Source organism: Silene latifolia, chromosome 1 (assembly GCF_048544455.1).
Source record: "Silene latifolia isolate original U9 population chromosome 1, ASM4854445v1, whole genome shotgun sequence".
Classification (NCBI taxonomy): domain Eukaryota; kingdom Viridiplantae; phylum Streptophyta; class Magnoliopsida; order Caryophyllales; family Caryophyllaceae; genus Silene; species Silene latifolia.
The window spans coordinates 32,544,861-32,563,230 of NC_133526.1; the positions used below are offsets into that span (position 1 = coordinate 32,544,861).

The 18,370-nt window shown below is 42.9% G+C and overlaps 2 protein-coding genes across 2 annotated transcripts; one reads left to right on the forward strand and one right to left on the reverse strand.

Moving 5' to 3' along the window:
• The first annotated feature begins 4,091 nt into the window (after window positions 1–4,091).
• Window positions 4,092–6,233, forward strand: LOC141643543 (uncharacterized). The gene is made up of 3 exons (XM_074452743.1): window positions 4,092–5,442; window positions 5,554–5,852; window positions 5,985–6,233. The coding sequence occupies exons 1-3, from the start codon at window positions 4,092–4,094 to the stop codon at window positions 6,231–6,233; spliced, it is 1,899 nt and encodes a 632-aa protein (XP_074308844.1).
• Window positions 6,234–11,369: 5,136 nt separating this feature from the next.
• LOC141643553 (uncharacterized) lies at window positions 11,370–15,056 on the reverse strand. The gene has a single exon (XM_074452754.1). The coding sequence runs from the start codon at window positions 15,054–15,056 to the stop codon at window positions 11,370–11,372; it is 3,687 nt and encodes a 1,228-aa protein (XP_074308855.1).
• Between the last annotated feature and the right edge of the window lie 3,314 nt (window positions 15,057–18,370).

The window sequence follows — 18,370 nt, forward strand, 5'->3', positions numbered from 1 at the left end:
AGTCACCCGTTTTATCATTTTATCCTTTGTTCTAAAATTCGTGTTTAAATGCTTACTCTTAGAAACATATAACTTAAAATGATCTAATAGACAAATATAATGACGGGTTTCATTATATGTTCACATGCTTAAAGCTTGTGTATGATCATTTATAAAGCAATTTTGAGTCTATGAACTCTCTTATAGGAATGTCAATCACCAAGTACACTTACGAAATCTATAACTATTAGTCAATCTATGAGATAGTTCTCCTTATAACTTCAACATCATTATTTGTGTCTCATATGCTATCTTTGAATCTATAGTGTATTTATTCTAAAGATAGAGTGGGAGAAAAATGAGGACACAACACACGAGGCAAGAAAAATTTATGTACTTGTGTAAATGAGATCTACGCAAGGTAGAATGATTTGAATGAAGGGTATATCTATTCACATAGTATACCAAATAGATGAGATCTATGGTCTCAAGTAAGTTCTATATGACTAAAGAGACCAAGTGAAGTAATCGAAAGAACATATTCTTAAGATAACTACACGAGGAGACCAAAAGAAAGTTTTGGAACAAAATGACTAATGTAAAGTCTTAACTAGAGTTTTGACTAAGTTTATGAATTTTTGACCAATAGTTTCAACCTTGAGATTTACTTAAGAGCCTAAATGAATCAAAGTAACATCCTAGTAATAAGCGATATTTATCACTAGAAGTTGCAAGGATTGATATACCGATATCTCCAATAGCCAAAGTTTTAAACCACGCAGATGTCAATTACTTAACCTCATTATGAAAATGAATTGGTTAAACATCCTTCTAAAAGGGATATTTTGAAGGATGTGTATTAGATATTACTTATATTTAATAAATGACATTGCCACACATCATTATGACATGAGTGTGTTAGAGATTTAAAATCTCTTTCCATAAGGTTAAAATGAGACCTCTTCAAAATAGGAATTTTGAAAGGATATGATGGGAACATATATGGTTTCATCTTAATGACTTTGCAAAGCAACATACATTCCAAATTTTGAAATGTGTTCAATTGAGTAATCAATTTCGAAACATGTGGAATTAAGTGGGAGTTTACAAATTATCATGTGAAGACATGGGATTTAGTGGGAGCCGTCATCCTCCTCTGAATGTTTACAACTCATTACTCATTAGGAATGACGAGCTAATATCTTCTTTCATAAAGAAGTATTTGAGTTTTCAATTCTGGATGAATTTGGACTATGATGAATCCAATTACATCAAGAAATATTGGATTAGTATTAAGAGATACACATCGTATCAACATTCACATAGGTTATTCATGTAGATGAAAATGGAATTGCCATTAGCAGTCATGGTCGTTCATTGAACCTATGAATGGTTGATCTCATGATTATTAGTAACTAATGTTTCCGCCATTAGAATAATCATGTACATGTCCAATTATGAATCATATGCATAAGAGCATGATGATTGATTGGTAAGCCATAATAGAAACGTCATGAATTCTCGAGTAGAATCCGATGAGCGATTTCGGTGTTTGACGGAATACTCTATTATGTGTTAAGAGGTTGCACATATTATAGAAAGTTCGAACACACGTAAAGATTTATGAAAATCCTAGACTTTTCAAATCAAAAGGAGAAATAAGAGGTTATTGGAAAGATACTTAGTTGAATAAGAAGTTACTCAAAACTAATCCTTCCTAACTATGCTAGGACTTGTGAGAAGTGCTAGATCAATCGTCTTGGCAAATTGTTGTAAGACTCTACAAAACATATACCTAGTGCATTGTGTGTGGATGGAGTACTTGATCAGTGCAAGTTATATCATTCACCACAAATTCGTTCGTTATGTGATAATCGATAAGGAAGTTCTTTCAAGATAAAGAACCGAAACCAAGGTCGGGAACCTTGATGTGTACTTGGTAAGATTCATGCTATGAGAGAGAACATGAATGTAAAGGAAAATGCAAGTATAAGAAGTTTGAACACATGGACACGTGACATGTTAAACTTCTATTGCAATTAATAAGTGTTTACACTTACGATATGCATCACAAGGTTGTAATATGGTATTGACTACCCGAGTGTGATGTCGACATTTGTCGTTTGAGTTATTATTAACTCACCTTGTACATTGTTATATCCAAACGGGTTGTGGAGACAATTGAACCCCGTTAAAGTGAACATGGATCAACATTGTATTTGCCCATAGTTACTTACATGAGGTGACGTCTCGAAGTGACTAGAGTGTGATGCGATTGATGGCAAGTTCAAGTGTCATAGAGTCATGTGAGATGACTAGTCGATCACATAGGCAGACTGTTAGGAACATTTTGTCGGGCCTAATGACCGCTTATAGAGTTCTGGCAAATTTATATAGCCTGGTCGTGGCGAGAGCTGCTATAGTATTCAAATGAGTCGATTCTTTTGACTAAAGACTATTCGCCTAAGATGGCACGATTTGATTAACTTTGATTTGTGTTACTACGACCTTCGTAAATGGGGTCAAATGGGCATATTTTGGGTTATGATGGTTGTGGCTAGTCGAAGGGAATGAGTGCGATAGGAATTGTCCACCCCTAGTCAGGGTTGTAAAATATCTCAGGGCCACTCGAGGAGTAATGAACTGGAAATGCGTGGCCACGCTCGGAATGTATCCATGGTGGATAAATCCGGTCAATCAATTATTCTCCAGATCGAGGAAACCACTCTCGATATGATCACTTGCAAGTACGACCTGAAAGACACCTTGCATTGAGTGGGAGATAGTAATAGGACAAGAGAATTGGTGACGCACACTTGTCGAGGACAAGTGGGAGATTGTTGGAATATGTGTCCTCCGACAATAATGCGATCACGACTGTTGATCATGATGATCACATGTTTAAGTCTCATTATAAAGAATACAATTGGGAAGTAATATTTTACTGTCAACTGATCAACATATATCGGTAATGATTGGCTGACTAGAGTTTGACATTACTGTCGTGCGACGGTGGTGATCAGTTGATCCCCTAGGTCATACCTATAGGGCAACACTCTTAATTGATCATTTAATTAATCGTATAACGTTACGAGTTAATTAAATTACTTGAAAATTGACGGACGATTTTGGAAGTAAAATTTACGTATCACATTGAAATTTGATTAAATGAGATACGGTCTGAGTAATCGAATTGTATTATTACTCAGATGAAATTATTGTTTAAAGAAACAATTAAAATTGAATGAATTGTTATAAATATAATTTGTTGTGATTTATAAATTGGTAAAATATTTTGGTACAAGTAATTATGAATTACTAAGTCGATTTTTGTATGTGACGTATTTTTAATAATACGTTGATTTTTAATATGTTAAAAATACATAACAAATTTATGTTACATATGACATGTGACATATTGACAAATTGACAAAAATAATATGGAGTCCATATTAACTATATGTACCGAAAATTAGAGGAGGAGTAAGCTAATTATATGTTGATTATATTAGTGGAAGGCATGATGATTACCTACTAATCTAGCCATGCAACCCTATTGTGCATTGTGAAGACAAATATGTGCATGCATTGGCTCCCCTCCCCCTCCTCTTGTCCGGTTTTTTAGAGAGGAAAACCACTTGGTTTTTCCTCTCAATTTTTACCTTATACATGATAATGTGATTGTCTTTAATTAATTCATTCATTCATCTCATCAAATATTTTTAGAGAGATAAAAATATTCCTCTTCCTCTTCTCCTCTCCTACCCGGTTTTAGGAGACAAAACTAAAATTATTTTGGGACAATTTTCTTACAAGACTAATATTGTACTAGTATCTATAATATTAATTTTAATTAAGAGTAAGCCTTGGGTATAAATCCTTGGGAGAGATCCTACACTTGGGTCTTTGTTCATCCAAAAGGAAAGCTCAAGAACAAGAGAGAAAGGTGATCTTTCTTGTGCCCTATAAACCGAAAATCTCAATGTAAGAACAATGTTTCTTCCTTATTTTGTTTTAATGTTTGCATGCATAAGATCATTAGTTAATTTTATGACAAATTAAATTAAAACATATATGAATATGTAAGTATATAGATCTACTTTTCGTTCAATATGGTCACCCAAAGGGGGATAAAAGCCAGTACTGATCAAATCAAGGCCATACTTCAGCTAGAGTCGCCTCAAAAACCGAAGGACGTGCAGCGCCTGACGGGACGGGTAGCTGCTCTGAATAGGTTCATAGCAAGGTCCTTAGACAGGTGCAGGCTATTTTATGACATCCTAAGGAAGAGCCAGAAGTTCGAGTGGACGGAGGAACACGAGGCAGCACTCAGCGAGCTGAAACGGTATCTCAGCACTTCACCACTCATATCAAAGCCAGAACCTGGAGAGACCTTGTCCTTGTATCTCTCCGTAACTGAGGTAGCTGTCAGCGCCGTGTTAGTTCGAGAGCAAGAAGGAATGCAGCATCCAGTATACTACGTCAGTAAGTCTCTACTACCTGCAGATACCAAGTACACCTCACTTGAAAAACTTGTACTCGCATTAGTCACAGCTTCCTATAAGTTACGACCTTATTTTGAGTCACATACTATCTCTGTGGTAACTAACTATCCTCTTAAGACTATAATGAGAAAACCGGAGTTATCAGGAAGAATGGCCAAATGGTCCATGCATCTAAGTGGCTACGACCTGAAATTCGAACCCCGAGCAGCAATCAAATCCCAGGCTCTGGCGGACTTTGTCTCCGACTTTTGCCCTTACCTCCAGACGCAGGCCGAAAAGGACATCCTCACCCTGGATGAAGATAAAGGGGAGCAGACGTGGGAGCTGAATGTAGATGGAGCCTCCAACATAAAGGGAGCAGGAGTGGGTCTGGTCCTTAAATCATCTCAAGGGGACCTCTTGGTCCAGGCAGTTCGGTGCGAATTCAAGGCTACCAACAACAAAGCGGAATACGAAGCCTTAATCTTGGGCTTGCAGCTAGCTCTGGATTTAAAAATCAGACACCTCCAGGTATACAGCGACTCCCAACTTATTGTCAACCATGTAAATAACTCCTATGCAGCTAGGGACCCCACCATGATGGCCTACCTAGAAATAGCGCAAGAGTTGAAACTCAGGTTCAAAACCTTCAACATCAAGCAAATCCCCAGGGACCAGAATGCGGAGGCCGATGCCCTAGCTGCCCTGGGGGCAACATTCAAATCAGATACAATCTCTACCATACCCATCGTCCACGTACTAGAACCTCCAATATCAAAAGCAGGACAAGGCAACGAAAGCACAGCTGGCTCGCCACAATCACAGGAAGAAGAGGTGTTAACCAACACCACCAGTCAGGAGGAAGCTGTAGATTGGAGGAAGCCCTACCAAGATTGGTTGCAGAATGACATACTTCCAGCAGATAAAAAAGAGGTAAGAAGCTTTAAAATGCGAGCTTCCAGATTTGTGCTGATTGATGGTATCTTGTTCAGGAAATCCCTCGCAGGACCCTACCTGAGGTGCCTGGATAGGGAGGAAGCCCAGGCTGTTTTGAATGCTATCCACAGTGGTGAATGTGGAAACCATGCAGGGGGCAGGAGCCTGTCCAACAAGGCCCTCAGGCAGGGGTACTTCTGGCCCACGATGCGTAAGGATGCTATGGAATACGCGAAAAAGTGTGATGCCTGTCAGAGGCATGCACCAGTCAGCCACCAGCCTGCAGAGCCTCTGCACCCAGTTATTTCACCCTGGCCCTTTATGAAATGGGGAATGGACATAGTGGGACCACTGCCCAAGGCACCAGGAAACAAGGTCTACATGCTCGCCATTACAGACTATTTCTCCAAATGGATAGAGGCAGAGTCATCCTCCCAGGTTATTGAGGCCCAGGTGATATCTTTTATTAAACGCAATATAATCTGTAGGTTTGGTATTCCGTCTGAAATAATATGCGATAATGGATCTCAGTTTATTAGCAATAAGACAGAAGCATTTTGTGCTAGATGAAACATTTCATTGCAGAAATATACTCCCAGGAACCCTCAGTCAAATGGTCAAGCAGAGTCCAGCAACAAAATCATAGTGGAGAACCTCAGAAAGAAACTGGAAGAAATTGGGGGCAAATGGGCAGAAGAGCTACCACTAGTTCTATGGGCTGACAGAACCACCCCTAAAGTAGCAACAGGACAAACTCCCTTCAGCCTGGTATTCGGGCTGAAGCAGTTATCCCTTCAGAGGTCAGGGTCCCTACCCACAGATACGGATGCCTAATAGAGGAACGAAACCAGGTGGAAATGGCGAGGAGCCTAGACACTATAGACGAGCTCAGAACCAACGCCCAGATCAGGATGGCTTCATACAGGCAAACAGTAGCCAGGAGCTACAACAAAAATGTAAAAGTCAGGACCCTGCAAGTAGGAGACCTGGTCCTGAGGAAAGTCTTCCAGAACACTAAAAACCAGCGAGCAGGCAAGTTTGCCTATAATTGGGAAGGACCGTACCAGGTGGAAAGTATCGTTGGAAATGGAGCCTACAGGCTCATGACTATGGAAGGGCAAATAGTCCCCAGATCATGGAATATCATCCACCTCAAAAAATATTACATCTGAAGCGGCTAGAACAGTCAGCAACCAAACATGTAGCCTGCCAAATACAGCCCCATCAGGTTCTAGGTTTTGCTAAGTGTTCCGGACTTTCTAAGAACTCTGATTTTTGTTCAGTCTAAAAAGTAATTTCTTTTTCCTCGAGCTCCCAATCAAACCTTTTGACCTTAACTAATGTATTCAAACTTTTTAGCCATAAATTCTTTAGCATATTTTAAACGTTATAAAACTCAAGTTTACCAATAGAATGCTTTTTGACCTACTTTTAAAATTTTTGGAAATCATGTGTTCTAAGAAAGAGGAGCCTGCAAGAACTAATCTGGTGGAGTTTGTATTCCCATATAGAGAAGCATGGACCCATGACTAAGTACCCACAGATCGGACGAACTAGGCTTCTGTAATACTTAAGTGACCATGCAAGCGAGGTTCCTCTGAACAGAGGGGCAGTCAGATCCCAGAACCTCCAATCAACGAAAGCCGGCAACAAAACAACAAAAAAGGTGCACGCACGATAAAACAAAGGTACGCCAGAAAACGGCAGAATATTAACTAAGGCGCCTGAAATGTCAAAATATCAAAGTACGCTTTGCTTCCATAAGCAAAGCCAAAAACATATTGAAAATTATCCAAAAGCTAACAAAGTTTTATGCCACACAGGGCCCAGAGAAAATACTAAAAACAAAAAGGAAGCAGGTTCAGGAACCTCATCAGTCCAGCAGAACATGCTCCACCCCCGTAGCAGAAGCCGGAACATTTCCAGGGACAGGCTGAACAATGGAGTTGTCCTCTGGAACCAGGTTGTCAGCTGGATGGGTTCCTCCCTGAACCTCTTCCTCCTCAGCAGCAGAGAAACCGTCATCCTCCTCCAAGGCATCAATCTCAAAATCCGACAAGATTCCCAAATCAACTTTCTCGGGAAAGGAGTCAGCAAACAACCTTTCTTCCTCTTCCAAATCCCAGGATAGATGCTTCCCCTCCTTGTACTCCTTGATGCAAGCAATCTTCATCTCTCAGGAAGAACAAGCAGCAGCGTCAGTCAGGGCCTTGGATAGGTTGGCTTTCTTTTCTTTCAGGACCTTGTTTCCAGCCGTCAGGGAATTGTTAGCCTCCAGAACTTGGGCGAGCTGCTCCTCAGATTCTTTCAGGCTGATGCGGACTGAGTCAACCTCCCCTTGGAGACTAGCCTTATCCTTTCTTTCCTCATCCAGCTGGTCAAGAAGCTCTCTTTTCTCCGTCTGCAGAAGGCATACGTCATCCTCCAGCTTAACAAGTTTCTCCCTAATAAGGAGAGATATCTGCAACGGCTGGCAGGAAGAAGAAAAGTCCTCAGTAAAAAAAAAAAAAAAAAAAAAAAAAAAAAAAAAAAAAGGAGAGAGAAGAGCTCTACCTCAAAGGCATGCTCAGCCTCCAGATCTGCCATCTCTTTTAGGGGCCTCTTCTCCAGCGACGAGCGAGGACCAGGAAGCATCAGTCGTTCTAAATAAGACCAATGACCAAGGGCCCTGGACCTGCCAAACCCTTATGGGAGCTTCAGAGTCATTTCAGGGAAGGGAGCGTTAGGAGCCTTAGGGGTAGCAAGTTCCCTGTTCTCAGGAGGCAACGACGCGAGAGGTGTAATCTCGACAGGCGTAGAGTTGGAAGAAGTAGCAGGCCTTTTTTAGCAGACAGCCTCAGCATCCAGAGTAGATTCGTTCTTTCTCTTAGAGGCAGGCTTGGGAGCACCTCCAGTGGCTCTCTTCCTCCTCTGAGCCAATATCATTTGCAAAGTAACCTTGGGCCTAGCAGAATCTAAGAACCAGGAAAACTCAGGAACCAGGAAAAATCAGGAAGCAGGAACAAAGAGCGAGGAGCAAGGGGGAAGAAGGGGATCATACCAGACGACATTTCCTCTTCCTCTTCTTCCACAACAGGGGTTGGTGCACCAGAAGAAAAGCCAAGCAAACGGTTAAAAGAGCGTTTTTCAAGAGACATACCAAAAAGCTTCGTCAGGGAAGCTACCTCGTCCGATGAAGGAACTAGAAGATTCAAACCTACGCAAAAAAGCAAGTAAGGAAATTAAGAAAGCAAAGAGCAAAGGAACAAACAATGGAAGGTACCAAGTACCTGCAGTAGACCTCCACTCAGAAAACAAATAGTCAACCGGAGGAGGGAGAGAACTAATTTCCACAAAAATGAAATGGCGAAACCAATCAGCATCGTTGGGTTTTGGAGGAAAGATTATGCAGTGCTCCTCATTTTCCCTAACGCGCAGGGTCACTTGGCCGTGTCCCAGAGATCTCACAGTGAAAAGATGACCCAAATCCCCGAGATCAATCCCGGAATCATACAAGTCATTCATAATGCAAAGAGGAATCAAGGTACGCCAAGCGTAAGGAGCAATATGACATACGGCTAGGTTGTTGAAACGGAGAAAATCTTGAATCAATTTCGGGAAGGGAAACCTTAAGCCTAAGAAGAAAGGGTAATAGTACAAGCAAGTCCAACCCGGTCTACGAAAATCGGCCCTCTGACCCGGAAGTGGGACATGCACCACCACATCATCAGAGAACCCAAACCACTCCTTAATCAAGGCGAGGTCAGCCGATTCAAAATCGGAATCGCAGGAATGTGTGGGAGTGAGAATAGAGGTGGAGGGAAACAAGTCATTAGGATTAAAACTCGGAACAGAAGAACTAGAGGACCGAGTATTTTTTCGAGCCATTACAAAAAGAAAAGAAGGGAAGGCGGAAGGTACCTGGCGAAAGAAAGCGTGGCTTGAAGATGAAGATGGAAAGAAAAGATTTTCGGGAAGATGGAAAGTAAAAACAAAATAAAAAGGAGAGAGGTATAAAAAGAAGTTATGGGAAGTAGGGAAGAAAGTGGGCGGTTGGAAAGTAAATGGGATGTAGCAGTTGAAGAGTCCAAGAAACCGTAGAGTCTCGTCTACTCACGTCAATAAATTTTTTGGCGGCTCAGGAGACTGAAATTCCCGCCCAAGTGTACTTGCCACGGAATTTAGGGGCAATTGTTGGGGACAAAATTTGCAATTTTGTCAATACGACACGTGGCATGATCTAGTTGGATAATATCAAGGCATAAGGATCGTTGACGTGGCAAAAGGATGACCACTGGATTAACTTAAGGAAACACACATAAATGATACGCATAAAACAAGGCAGGAGAAGAAGTCAAAGTAACTGCCCCCTACTTTTTAGGTAACGGCTCCTGGATGCTAGGGAGCTGACCCGGAGGAGCCTGCTGCAGTCAAAACCCTAGAAGGATAATTATAAAAGGGAGAAGGAATCAATCAGTTTGGGAGACACACAGCTACATTGAGACAATACCTTCACCTCGAGATTCAATCTTGTCAATTATTTACGAAACATCATTGTATTTCCTTGCTTGCTACAAAAACATTCCGAGTCATAGTGAAAATTCTTGGCGGGATTCCGACTCCCCCCGCGGTTGTTCCCACAACGGGTTTTCCGCGTCACCAAAAACTTCTCGTGTTAACTTCTTCAATTGCTTTCTTTTTTTTCATTTCGCATACCAGTTTCTCGATTCGATAGTGATTGTGAACGATCACTTTGACCCGTTAAATTAAAACTTCTAATCGGTAATTTTTTACCAAAACAGGGTGTTCAAAACTCTGCCAATAGGGTTTATCGTCATTTGTGTCAACGAGAACCAAGTCACCACACAAATCATTCGTGCCTGTCTGGATGGTTGACGCACCATTGGCGATGGTAGTAGTGTTGGACTGCCATGCTACGCGGCCGTCGACATCATCGTACAATATAAGGTTGCCATTTCGTAATAGAAACACGGATGCACCTTCTCGTACAGGGCGATTGGCATTGGCTGCTGATAAACATAATTTTGGTATCATTTTACTCATACTTTAACCGTTTATTTGTCTCAATTTTGTGTGATTCTATTGTCAAATAGCTCATTTAACTATCTACTAAGAAATAATTAGTTTTATTAGAATAATTAATAATAATCATTATATCTCGAGAATTAGTTACTACGATTTGTTATTTTAATATTGTAGGGAGCGGGTTCGTAAATAAAGGAAGATAAATCGTGATGCAAGCAACTCAAGACGGGTCAAAGACAAGTCAAGTAAATCGAGTTGAGACGGGTCCAAGAGGAAAGTCAAATGGAGTGAAATTTAAAAGTCAACTCATGCCTCCTGCGACTTTCGTTACACTGATATGCTGCTGCTATACAACTATCTCACCCACCATCATTTCATCCACCATCATCATCGTTCCAATCATAAATCACCAATTCGATCCATCGCCAATTCCGAAACTGACTACCATCGCCAAGAGCTGCTGCAAACAATCAGCAGCTACCATGTTTGGATTCGCCCATCAGCAATTGACCATCATCCTCGCCTTCATCGCCACTCACATCAACCTCAACCACCATGAGCAGCCAGGAACGAACTCGGAATCGAACCTCGACTCATACATCGCAGTCCACTTCGCGCATCACCACCGTGCATCATCCATCAACCACCATGTTTCGACCACCTGCTTCACTCCATCGCCGCCTTCTTCGAGTCCGAGCATCACCACCGCCATGGCCAGCTTTCGACCATCAACAACGAGTCAATATGGTCCTGTTATGGTTGGGTTTGATTGAACCAATTAATTGTCAGTATTGAGGAGAAGAAAGCAATTGACGATCTTGCCCTTTTCATTCACTCTATTTGGGGAGTTTAAGTGAAGGCCGGTTTGGTCTTTTAACATTTTTGTACGCGAGGCTTGAACCCATAACCTCTTTTTTTTTTTTTGCGGTAAAACCCCCGAAGGGATTAAGTCATTTCATTGACATCGTGTAAAATAGCATCAATAATGTTTTGAGGGGCATTATCAGACCAAATGCGTTTCCCCTCCATCCACGGACTCGAATGAGCTAGCAAATGTGCCACCTGATTCGACTCCCGTCTAACAAAAGAAAACTCAACCGAATTAAAACTATTGCGTAAATGAAAAATGTCATCATAAATACGGAAAATATCCGCTCTTCCTTTCTTCTTCTCCCGGAGCTCCTTGATCACAGATTGACAATCGCTTTCCATCATGATGCGCATGTGTCCCCTGCTCCAAGCCTCCTTCATGCCAAACAAGATCGCCTCTGCTTCCGCATTCTTCGCCTCGCCCACCATACGGTTCTGCAGCACCGCAGCCCACAGCAGCTCCCCATCAGAATTTCGAGCCACCACTCCCAACCCCGTCCCCATCCCTTCAGCCACCCCTGCGTCAGTGTTAATCTTGACCACTCCCTCAACAGGCCCTCTCCATACTCCTCTATCAACAGTCTCCTCCCTGCCATTCCCTCCAATGTCGACCCCCTCCCATGTTCTCCTATTCCACCCAGCTCCTCTACGTCCCCCTTCACCCTCCTCTCTCCTTCTACTTCCCTCAGCCTCGTCCATCTCCCTTAGCATCTCCTGTACCCTTCGAATAACCAGCTCACAGTGCCTTCCCTTTCCCTCGAAAATGGCCGCGTTCCTGCTCTCCCAAATCGCCCAACAAGACAGCATAAACACCTTCCTCTCCTTCTCGTCTCCCTCCCTAAAGACACCCTCCACCCACTCCCTCACCCTCTCAGCCCGTATGTCCACCTTCTCCTCCAACCCAACCCCTTCCCACACCCCAGAAACCCACCCACAACCCCAGAAAACGTGAAGACAAGTCTCCATGTTGCAAGAGCAGAACGGACAGTCCTCATCCCTCAACGCTAACCTACGCCCAATGTTGTGCCTAGTAGGTAAAGCATCATGGCATAGCTGCCACATGAAAATTTTGACCCGGGGTATGACAGGCGTTTTCCATATTACATTCCAGAGCCATTTACTACGCCCGTAGTCCGATTGTTCCGCCTCTCCTCCCCTTCCCATTAAAAGGTGATAAGCTGTCCTCACCGAGTATTGTCCGTCCTTTGTGTGGTCCCAACACCAATCATCAATGGGCTTAATGTCGCTTAGCTGTATAGCTCTAATGCGTTCTTGTTCGAAAGGTAAGAATAAGGCACCTATGAGCTCCTCGTTCCAACCGTTATAATCGTCATTCATAAGCTGCGCCACTTTCAAGGACATGTCACTGCCATTCCGAGGAGAAAGAACTCGTCGCGATTGGGTATTCGGGATCCAAGGATCCATCCACACCTTAGTGCTCCATCCATCCCCAATTCGCCTCCTCGCACCCAACAATATCACATCCTTCGACTCCCAAATACTACGCCATGTGAAGCTCGGATTCGACCCAAGTTCTGCCTCCAAAAAACCACGATCAGCGAAGTATTTGCCCTTAATGACTCTCGCCATCAAGCTCGTGTCCTCCATCATCAACCTCCATCCTTGCTTGCCAAGTAACGCATTATTAAACAACCTAAAGTCACGTAAGCCAAGCCCGCCCTTATCTTTGGACCTACACAATTTCTCCCAAGCAACCCATGGTATTTTCTTCCTTCCATTTTCGGCCCCCCACCAAAAATTTAGAACCAGACTTTTAAGCTCATCGCAAAAGAAACCCGGAAGCTTAAAAACACTCATCGCGTATGTCGGAATCGATTGTGCCACCGCTTTGATTAAAACCTCCCTCCCCGCCTTGCTTAGCATCAAACTCCTCCACCCTTGCAATCTTTTAGTTAGCTTGTCCTTCAAGAGTTGCACCAGCTCTCTTTTCGAATTCCCAATCACCGTCGGAAGCCCCAGGTATTTCCCTTGTTCTCGGACAGCCCGTACACCCAAAATCGAAGCCACAAGATTCTTTCGATAATTGTGTGTCCCTCTACTAAAGGAGACCGTGGTCTTGTCAAGACTAACCAATTGCCCGGACGCCTTCTCATACCTATTTATAATAGATTTCACCAGGCGAGCCTCCCTTTCATTAGCTTTAGTGAAGATGATACTATCATCAGCGAAAAAGAGATGCGACACCATAGGTGCCACTGGTGCAATCCGGATGCCATGCAGGTTACCCATCTCCATCTCTCGGCGAATCATACTCGAGAAAACCTCCGCGCATAGAATAAATAGGTACGGGGATAGAGGGTCTCCCTGGCGAAGGCCCCTCTGGGGTTTAAAGCACTCGGTGTAGGACCCGTTTATAGTCACCGCGTAGGTCACCGACCGCACACAAAGCATCACCCTATTGCACCATCTGTCATCAAATCCCATATCTCTCAAAGTGCCCTCAAGGAAGCTCCATTCAATCCTATCGTAAGCCTTTGCCATATCAAGTTTTAAGGCCATGTGTCCTCCGCCACCCCGGGAATTCTTCATATAATGGAATAGTTCGAAAGCCACCAAGATGTTGTCAGTAATAAGCCGGCCCGGAACAAAGGCACTTTGATTTTCAGATACAATATCCCCAAGGAACCTCTTCAATCTATTAGCAAGCACTTTCGACACAATTTTATAAATTACATTACAGGGACTAATTGGTCTAAACTCAGCCATACTACTTGCCTCCTTCTTCTTGGGTATAAGAACTATATGGGTCATGTTGATCTCCTCAGATATCCCGTCCCCATTGAGAATGGCCAAACAACCCTTAATCACCGAAGCCCCTACAATGTGCCAATAAGTTTGAAAGAAGAGGGCATTCATACCGTCAGGCCCGGGGGCCTTTTGGGGGTGCATTTGGTTCAGTGCATCAAGGACATCCGCCCCAGTGTATGGCTCCTTTAGGCTCTGGTTCATATCCCCCGTCACCCTCCCCTCCACTCCGCGGAAATCATCCTCCATCAAAACCGGTTCAGACGAAGCAAACAGCTGCGTAAAGTAATCGACCGCCACCTTCTTAATTCCCTCCTGCGTTTCCACCTTACGACCTTGATCATTTATGATGAATTTAATGTGGTTCTTTTGCTTCCTCTGTCTCGCTTTTCGATGGAAATAAGCCGTGTTTCTGTCCCCTTCCTTGAGCCATATAACCCTTGATCTTTGACGCCAAAATAGTTCTTCCTGCTTAATCAACTTGGCTATTCTCGTTTTAATCTCCCGTCGCTCCTTTACGTTGCTTTCAGTCCGCTCACAAGAATTAAGTTTGACGAGCTTTTTCCGATGAAGCTTAATATCTCTCACCAGCTTACCAATATTAGCTCCCTTCCATGCGGATAGATTAGTTGCACATTTCATCAAATTAGTCGACATATCTTCCCCCGGGTCCCAAGCTCGTCTTATCGTATCCTCACATCCATCTTCACCAATCCACATCTGCTCGAATCGAAAGGGCCGGTTGCCCTTCTCCCCCTCCGAGTATCTGCTATCGAGGACCACCATAATGGGAACATGGTCCGACCACCCCGGTTCCAAATGAAGTAATCTTGCCCTTGGGAACAAATCCGTCCAAGATTCCGTCACCATTGCTCTATCAATTCTACTCTGGCGATTATTCATCCCCGCTTGACCATTATCATAAGTGAACTCGTACCCCTCAAAAGGCAGGTCCCTAAGTCCACAGTCATTTACCGCATCCCAGAAGTTTGTCATTTGCCATTAAGGTCCCGTGCCCCCCTTCATTTCCGTCCCAAAAAGAATCTCGTTGTAATCGCCTATGCATAGCCACGGTATATCATTATCAGCCGCCAGAATGCGTAGTTGCTGCCACGAAAGATGGCGATCTTGGACAGCAGGCCATCCATAAAAGCCGGTCAATCTCCATCTCCTTTCCCCTAGCACCACTTCCCAATCCATATAGTGCACTGTAGCGAATTTGAAACTGACCTCCAACCCCTTTCGCCACCAACACGCAATCCCTCCTGAGCGCCCAACACTATCCACCGCCCACCCGTCGTACTCTCTCATACTATGTACAATGACTGTCATCTCAGCGCCACTTAACTTAGTCTCACACAAGAAAATAAAATCCGGGTTCTCTCTACGGACAAGGTTTTTTAATCCGCCTACCGCAGCCGGGTTGCCCAATCCCCTGCAGTTAAGGCTCAATATTTTCATGATGCCCGGCGGGGTTGAGTGTCCTCAACCGCCGCCTCAGATGAACGTACATCCATGATTTTTCGACTCTTCTTTTCCCCAACACTCGCTGTTTCCTCCGTCACAGACCAGGCCCGTTTCTCCCCTACCCCCACCCTCTTCAGCTCCCTATCCTCCTCTTCCCCCTCTCGTTGAGCACTAGTTGGTGTTCTCACCAACCTCTGCCACTTCTTTCCAATCCTGCCTCCTTCCTGCCCTCCACCTATATTCATTCCCTGCTCCCTCTCCTCCGTCCCTTGATTCGCCTCTATATGTATATGAGCTCCATCATCACTCCCTGCCATCCTCTTTTCTCTCTGCTCCATACATGTCCTCCCCTCCCCTGCACCTTCTCTTGTGTCTGATTTCTCACCCCCCCCTTCCTGGAAAGGCGCCCTAACATGTCCCCTCGTCACACCTTGCATCTCCCCCATAGCTATCTGCTCATCCTCCACTCTGATAGTTGAAACTTGCCCTTCCTTACTTCTCTTGTGCTTAAGGGAAATACTTTGCAGCTTCATAATCATCTTCGATATATTCTCCTGCTCCCTATCCTCGTATTCTTTATTGAACATGGGGTTTAGAGACTTCGCCATCTTAGATCCTCCATCTGTCACAGTCTTCACAACTCTCCAAGGGGAAGCACGTAGCTGTTCACTGTATCTCAACTCTCCTTCTTCATATGGCCCGTCTTCGCAGTCCTTTTCCCCGTGCCCTAGGACTCCACAACCATAACAGAATGTAGGTATTTTCTCATATTTAACTTCGAACTAGACTGCCCTTCCACTAACCATCATAATTTGCACTGAGTCACGTAGAGGTTTCCGTACATCATGTAAAATTCTGACCCTTATAGCACGCTCCAACTCCGGCACAGGCGCCATGTCCATCCCAACATACTCCCCAAGTTGTGCCCCTATTCGTTTGACATTCTCTACATTAGAGCGGCCCCTAATAGGCAGGTCATAGACCCTTGCCCACAAAGGTACGTGGACAAGAGGCGTATCAGTAATTTTACCATCACATATCGGATCATTTAAGCACCAAATAAATTTATCGAAGTGCCAAGGTTGACCTTCGATAACCCTAGCTTTGTCCTTTTCATCAGCGAATTTAAAAACAAACACTTTATTTTTTGCATCGATAATGTTACCAATCACCATACCTTTCGTGTTCCAAGCCCTAATAGTGGTATCGACTGCCGCCTTTGCATTGATTGACTTCGTTGCCCAGATTCATCCCACTAATATATGTTCAGTCTTCCTCGTATCCCTATCTTCATCTCCCACGTCCCAGACGAATACATCTGGGGATTCCATGGCCTCCTTCCCTGCTCTCCTACTGCCCATGTATTATAAAGAGAGAACTCCCCTCTCTTGCTTCTAGACGATAAACAGATCAGAAACGATGTTTGAATCAACGATGTTTGAATCAGAGAAAACCACGACCGAACGCAGAGAAAAACCTTGAACTCGAAGGAGGAAGGCTATGGAAAACCCTAGAAGAAGGCTCTCATAGGAAACCCTAGAGAGATCCTATCCTATATTATTAGTATACTAATAATTGAACCCATAACCTCTTAGTTCATATAACCTTGTTACTACCGTTATAACACAATCATCTTGTTGTCATTTTTGTATCTGTTTTGACATATATATGTTTGTTAAGACATTTGTTAAAACAATAGGAGTGTGTACATATAAATGATAACTATTAATTGTACTTCTAACTTATATTCAATGTAACTTCAGTATAAAAGCAATCTATATTAGTTAAACGTATTTGATAAAAATTGAACTAAATATTTTACGTACTTGCTAAATTCCGCGCATCATTTTACTTAATCCCGCGCATTTTTTCCATTTATTCCATGTATACTCCTCTCATTTCTCACCCACTGAGAAAGAAGAGAGAGAAACAAAAGAGAGAAAAACCTAAAAAATGAGAAACCCCAACCAGCATCCTAGCGTCGCCACTCTCCACCACCGTCCCAGCGCCGCCGTCTACCCCTCAATACCTCTATCTCCGCGCCGACCACTCCTCCCTACACTACCAATCGCCGCCGCCACAACCTTCACTACCAATCGTCGTCAACGTAAATGAGATGTACCGAATACTGAATGTTCAGTTCGGCATCTTCGAGTTCATTTTCAATCTCTGCTTGTGAGACCATCGTAATTGATATCTAGGTTATTGTTGTCAGGCAATCAGATGGGAAAGGGAGACTAAAGACAATTTGTTCTCATTTATTGCAGAAGAGTATACGAAGATTAACTCAAATTAATTAAATTTTGTATTGTTAACTGTTCTGTTGGGTCTTAGACTCTTATGGCAATTGAATTCTGGGTTAATGGCATGTCCTTGATGTATTTCTTGCAAATGTTCAATGACTTAATGGCGTGACTTTTGTGAGCATTCTTCTGCATTAATATTCAAAAAATATTGTTCTGCAAATGACACTAAAATCTATAACTGCGGTTAATCGACGTCCATCAAAACCCTAATTTTAAAAATAAATCGATTAAAGACGGTATTGAAAAAGTTGATGATGAAACGGAAAAAACATGTGATATGCGCGAATTGCAAATCTGCAATCTATCATTGTTGAATTATTAACGAATTGGTTAGATTTTGAGAAAAAAAAAGGGGAGAGAACTCTTTCTAATTATCTTTTAAGAACAAAGGGCGATTATGGAATATTAGGAGCAAAATGTGTTGGATTTAGTGAACTAGTGCGCGGGATTTAGCAAGTCCCATATTTTATATACCTATGGTAATTATTATTTTTAATTATAATAATTTAGATAACTATTATAAAATTTACATTTATT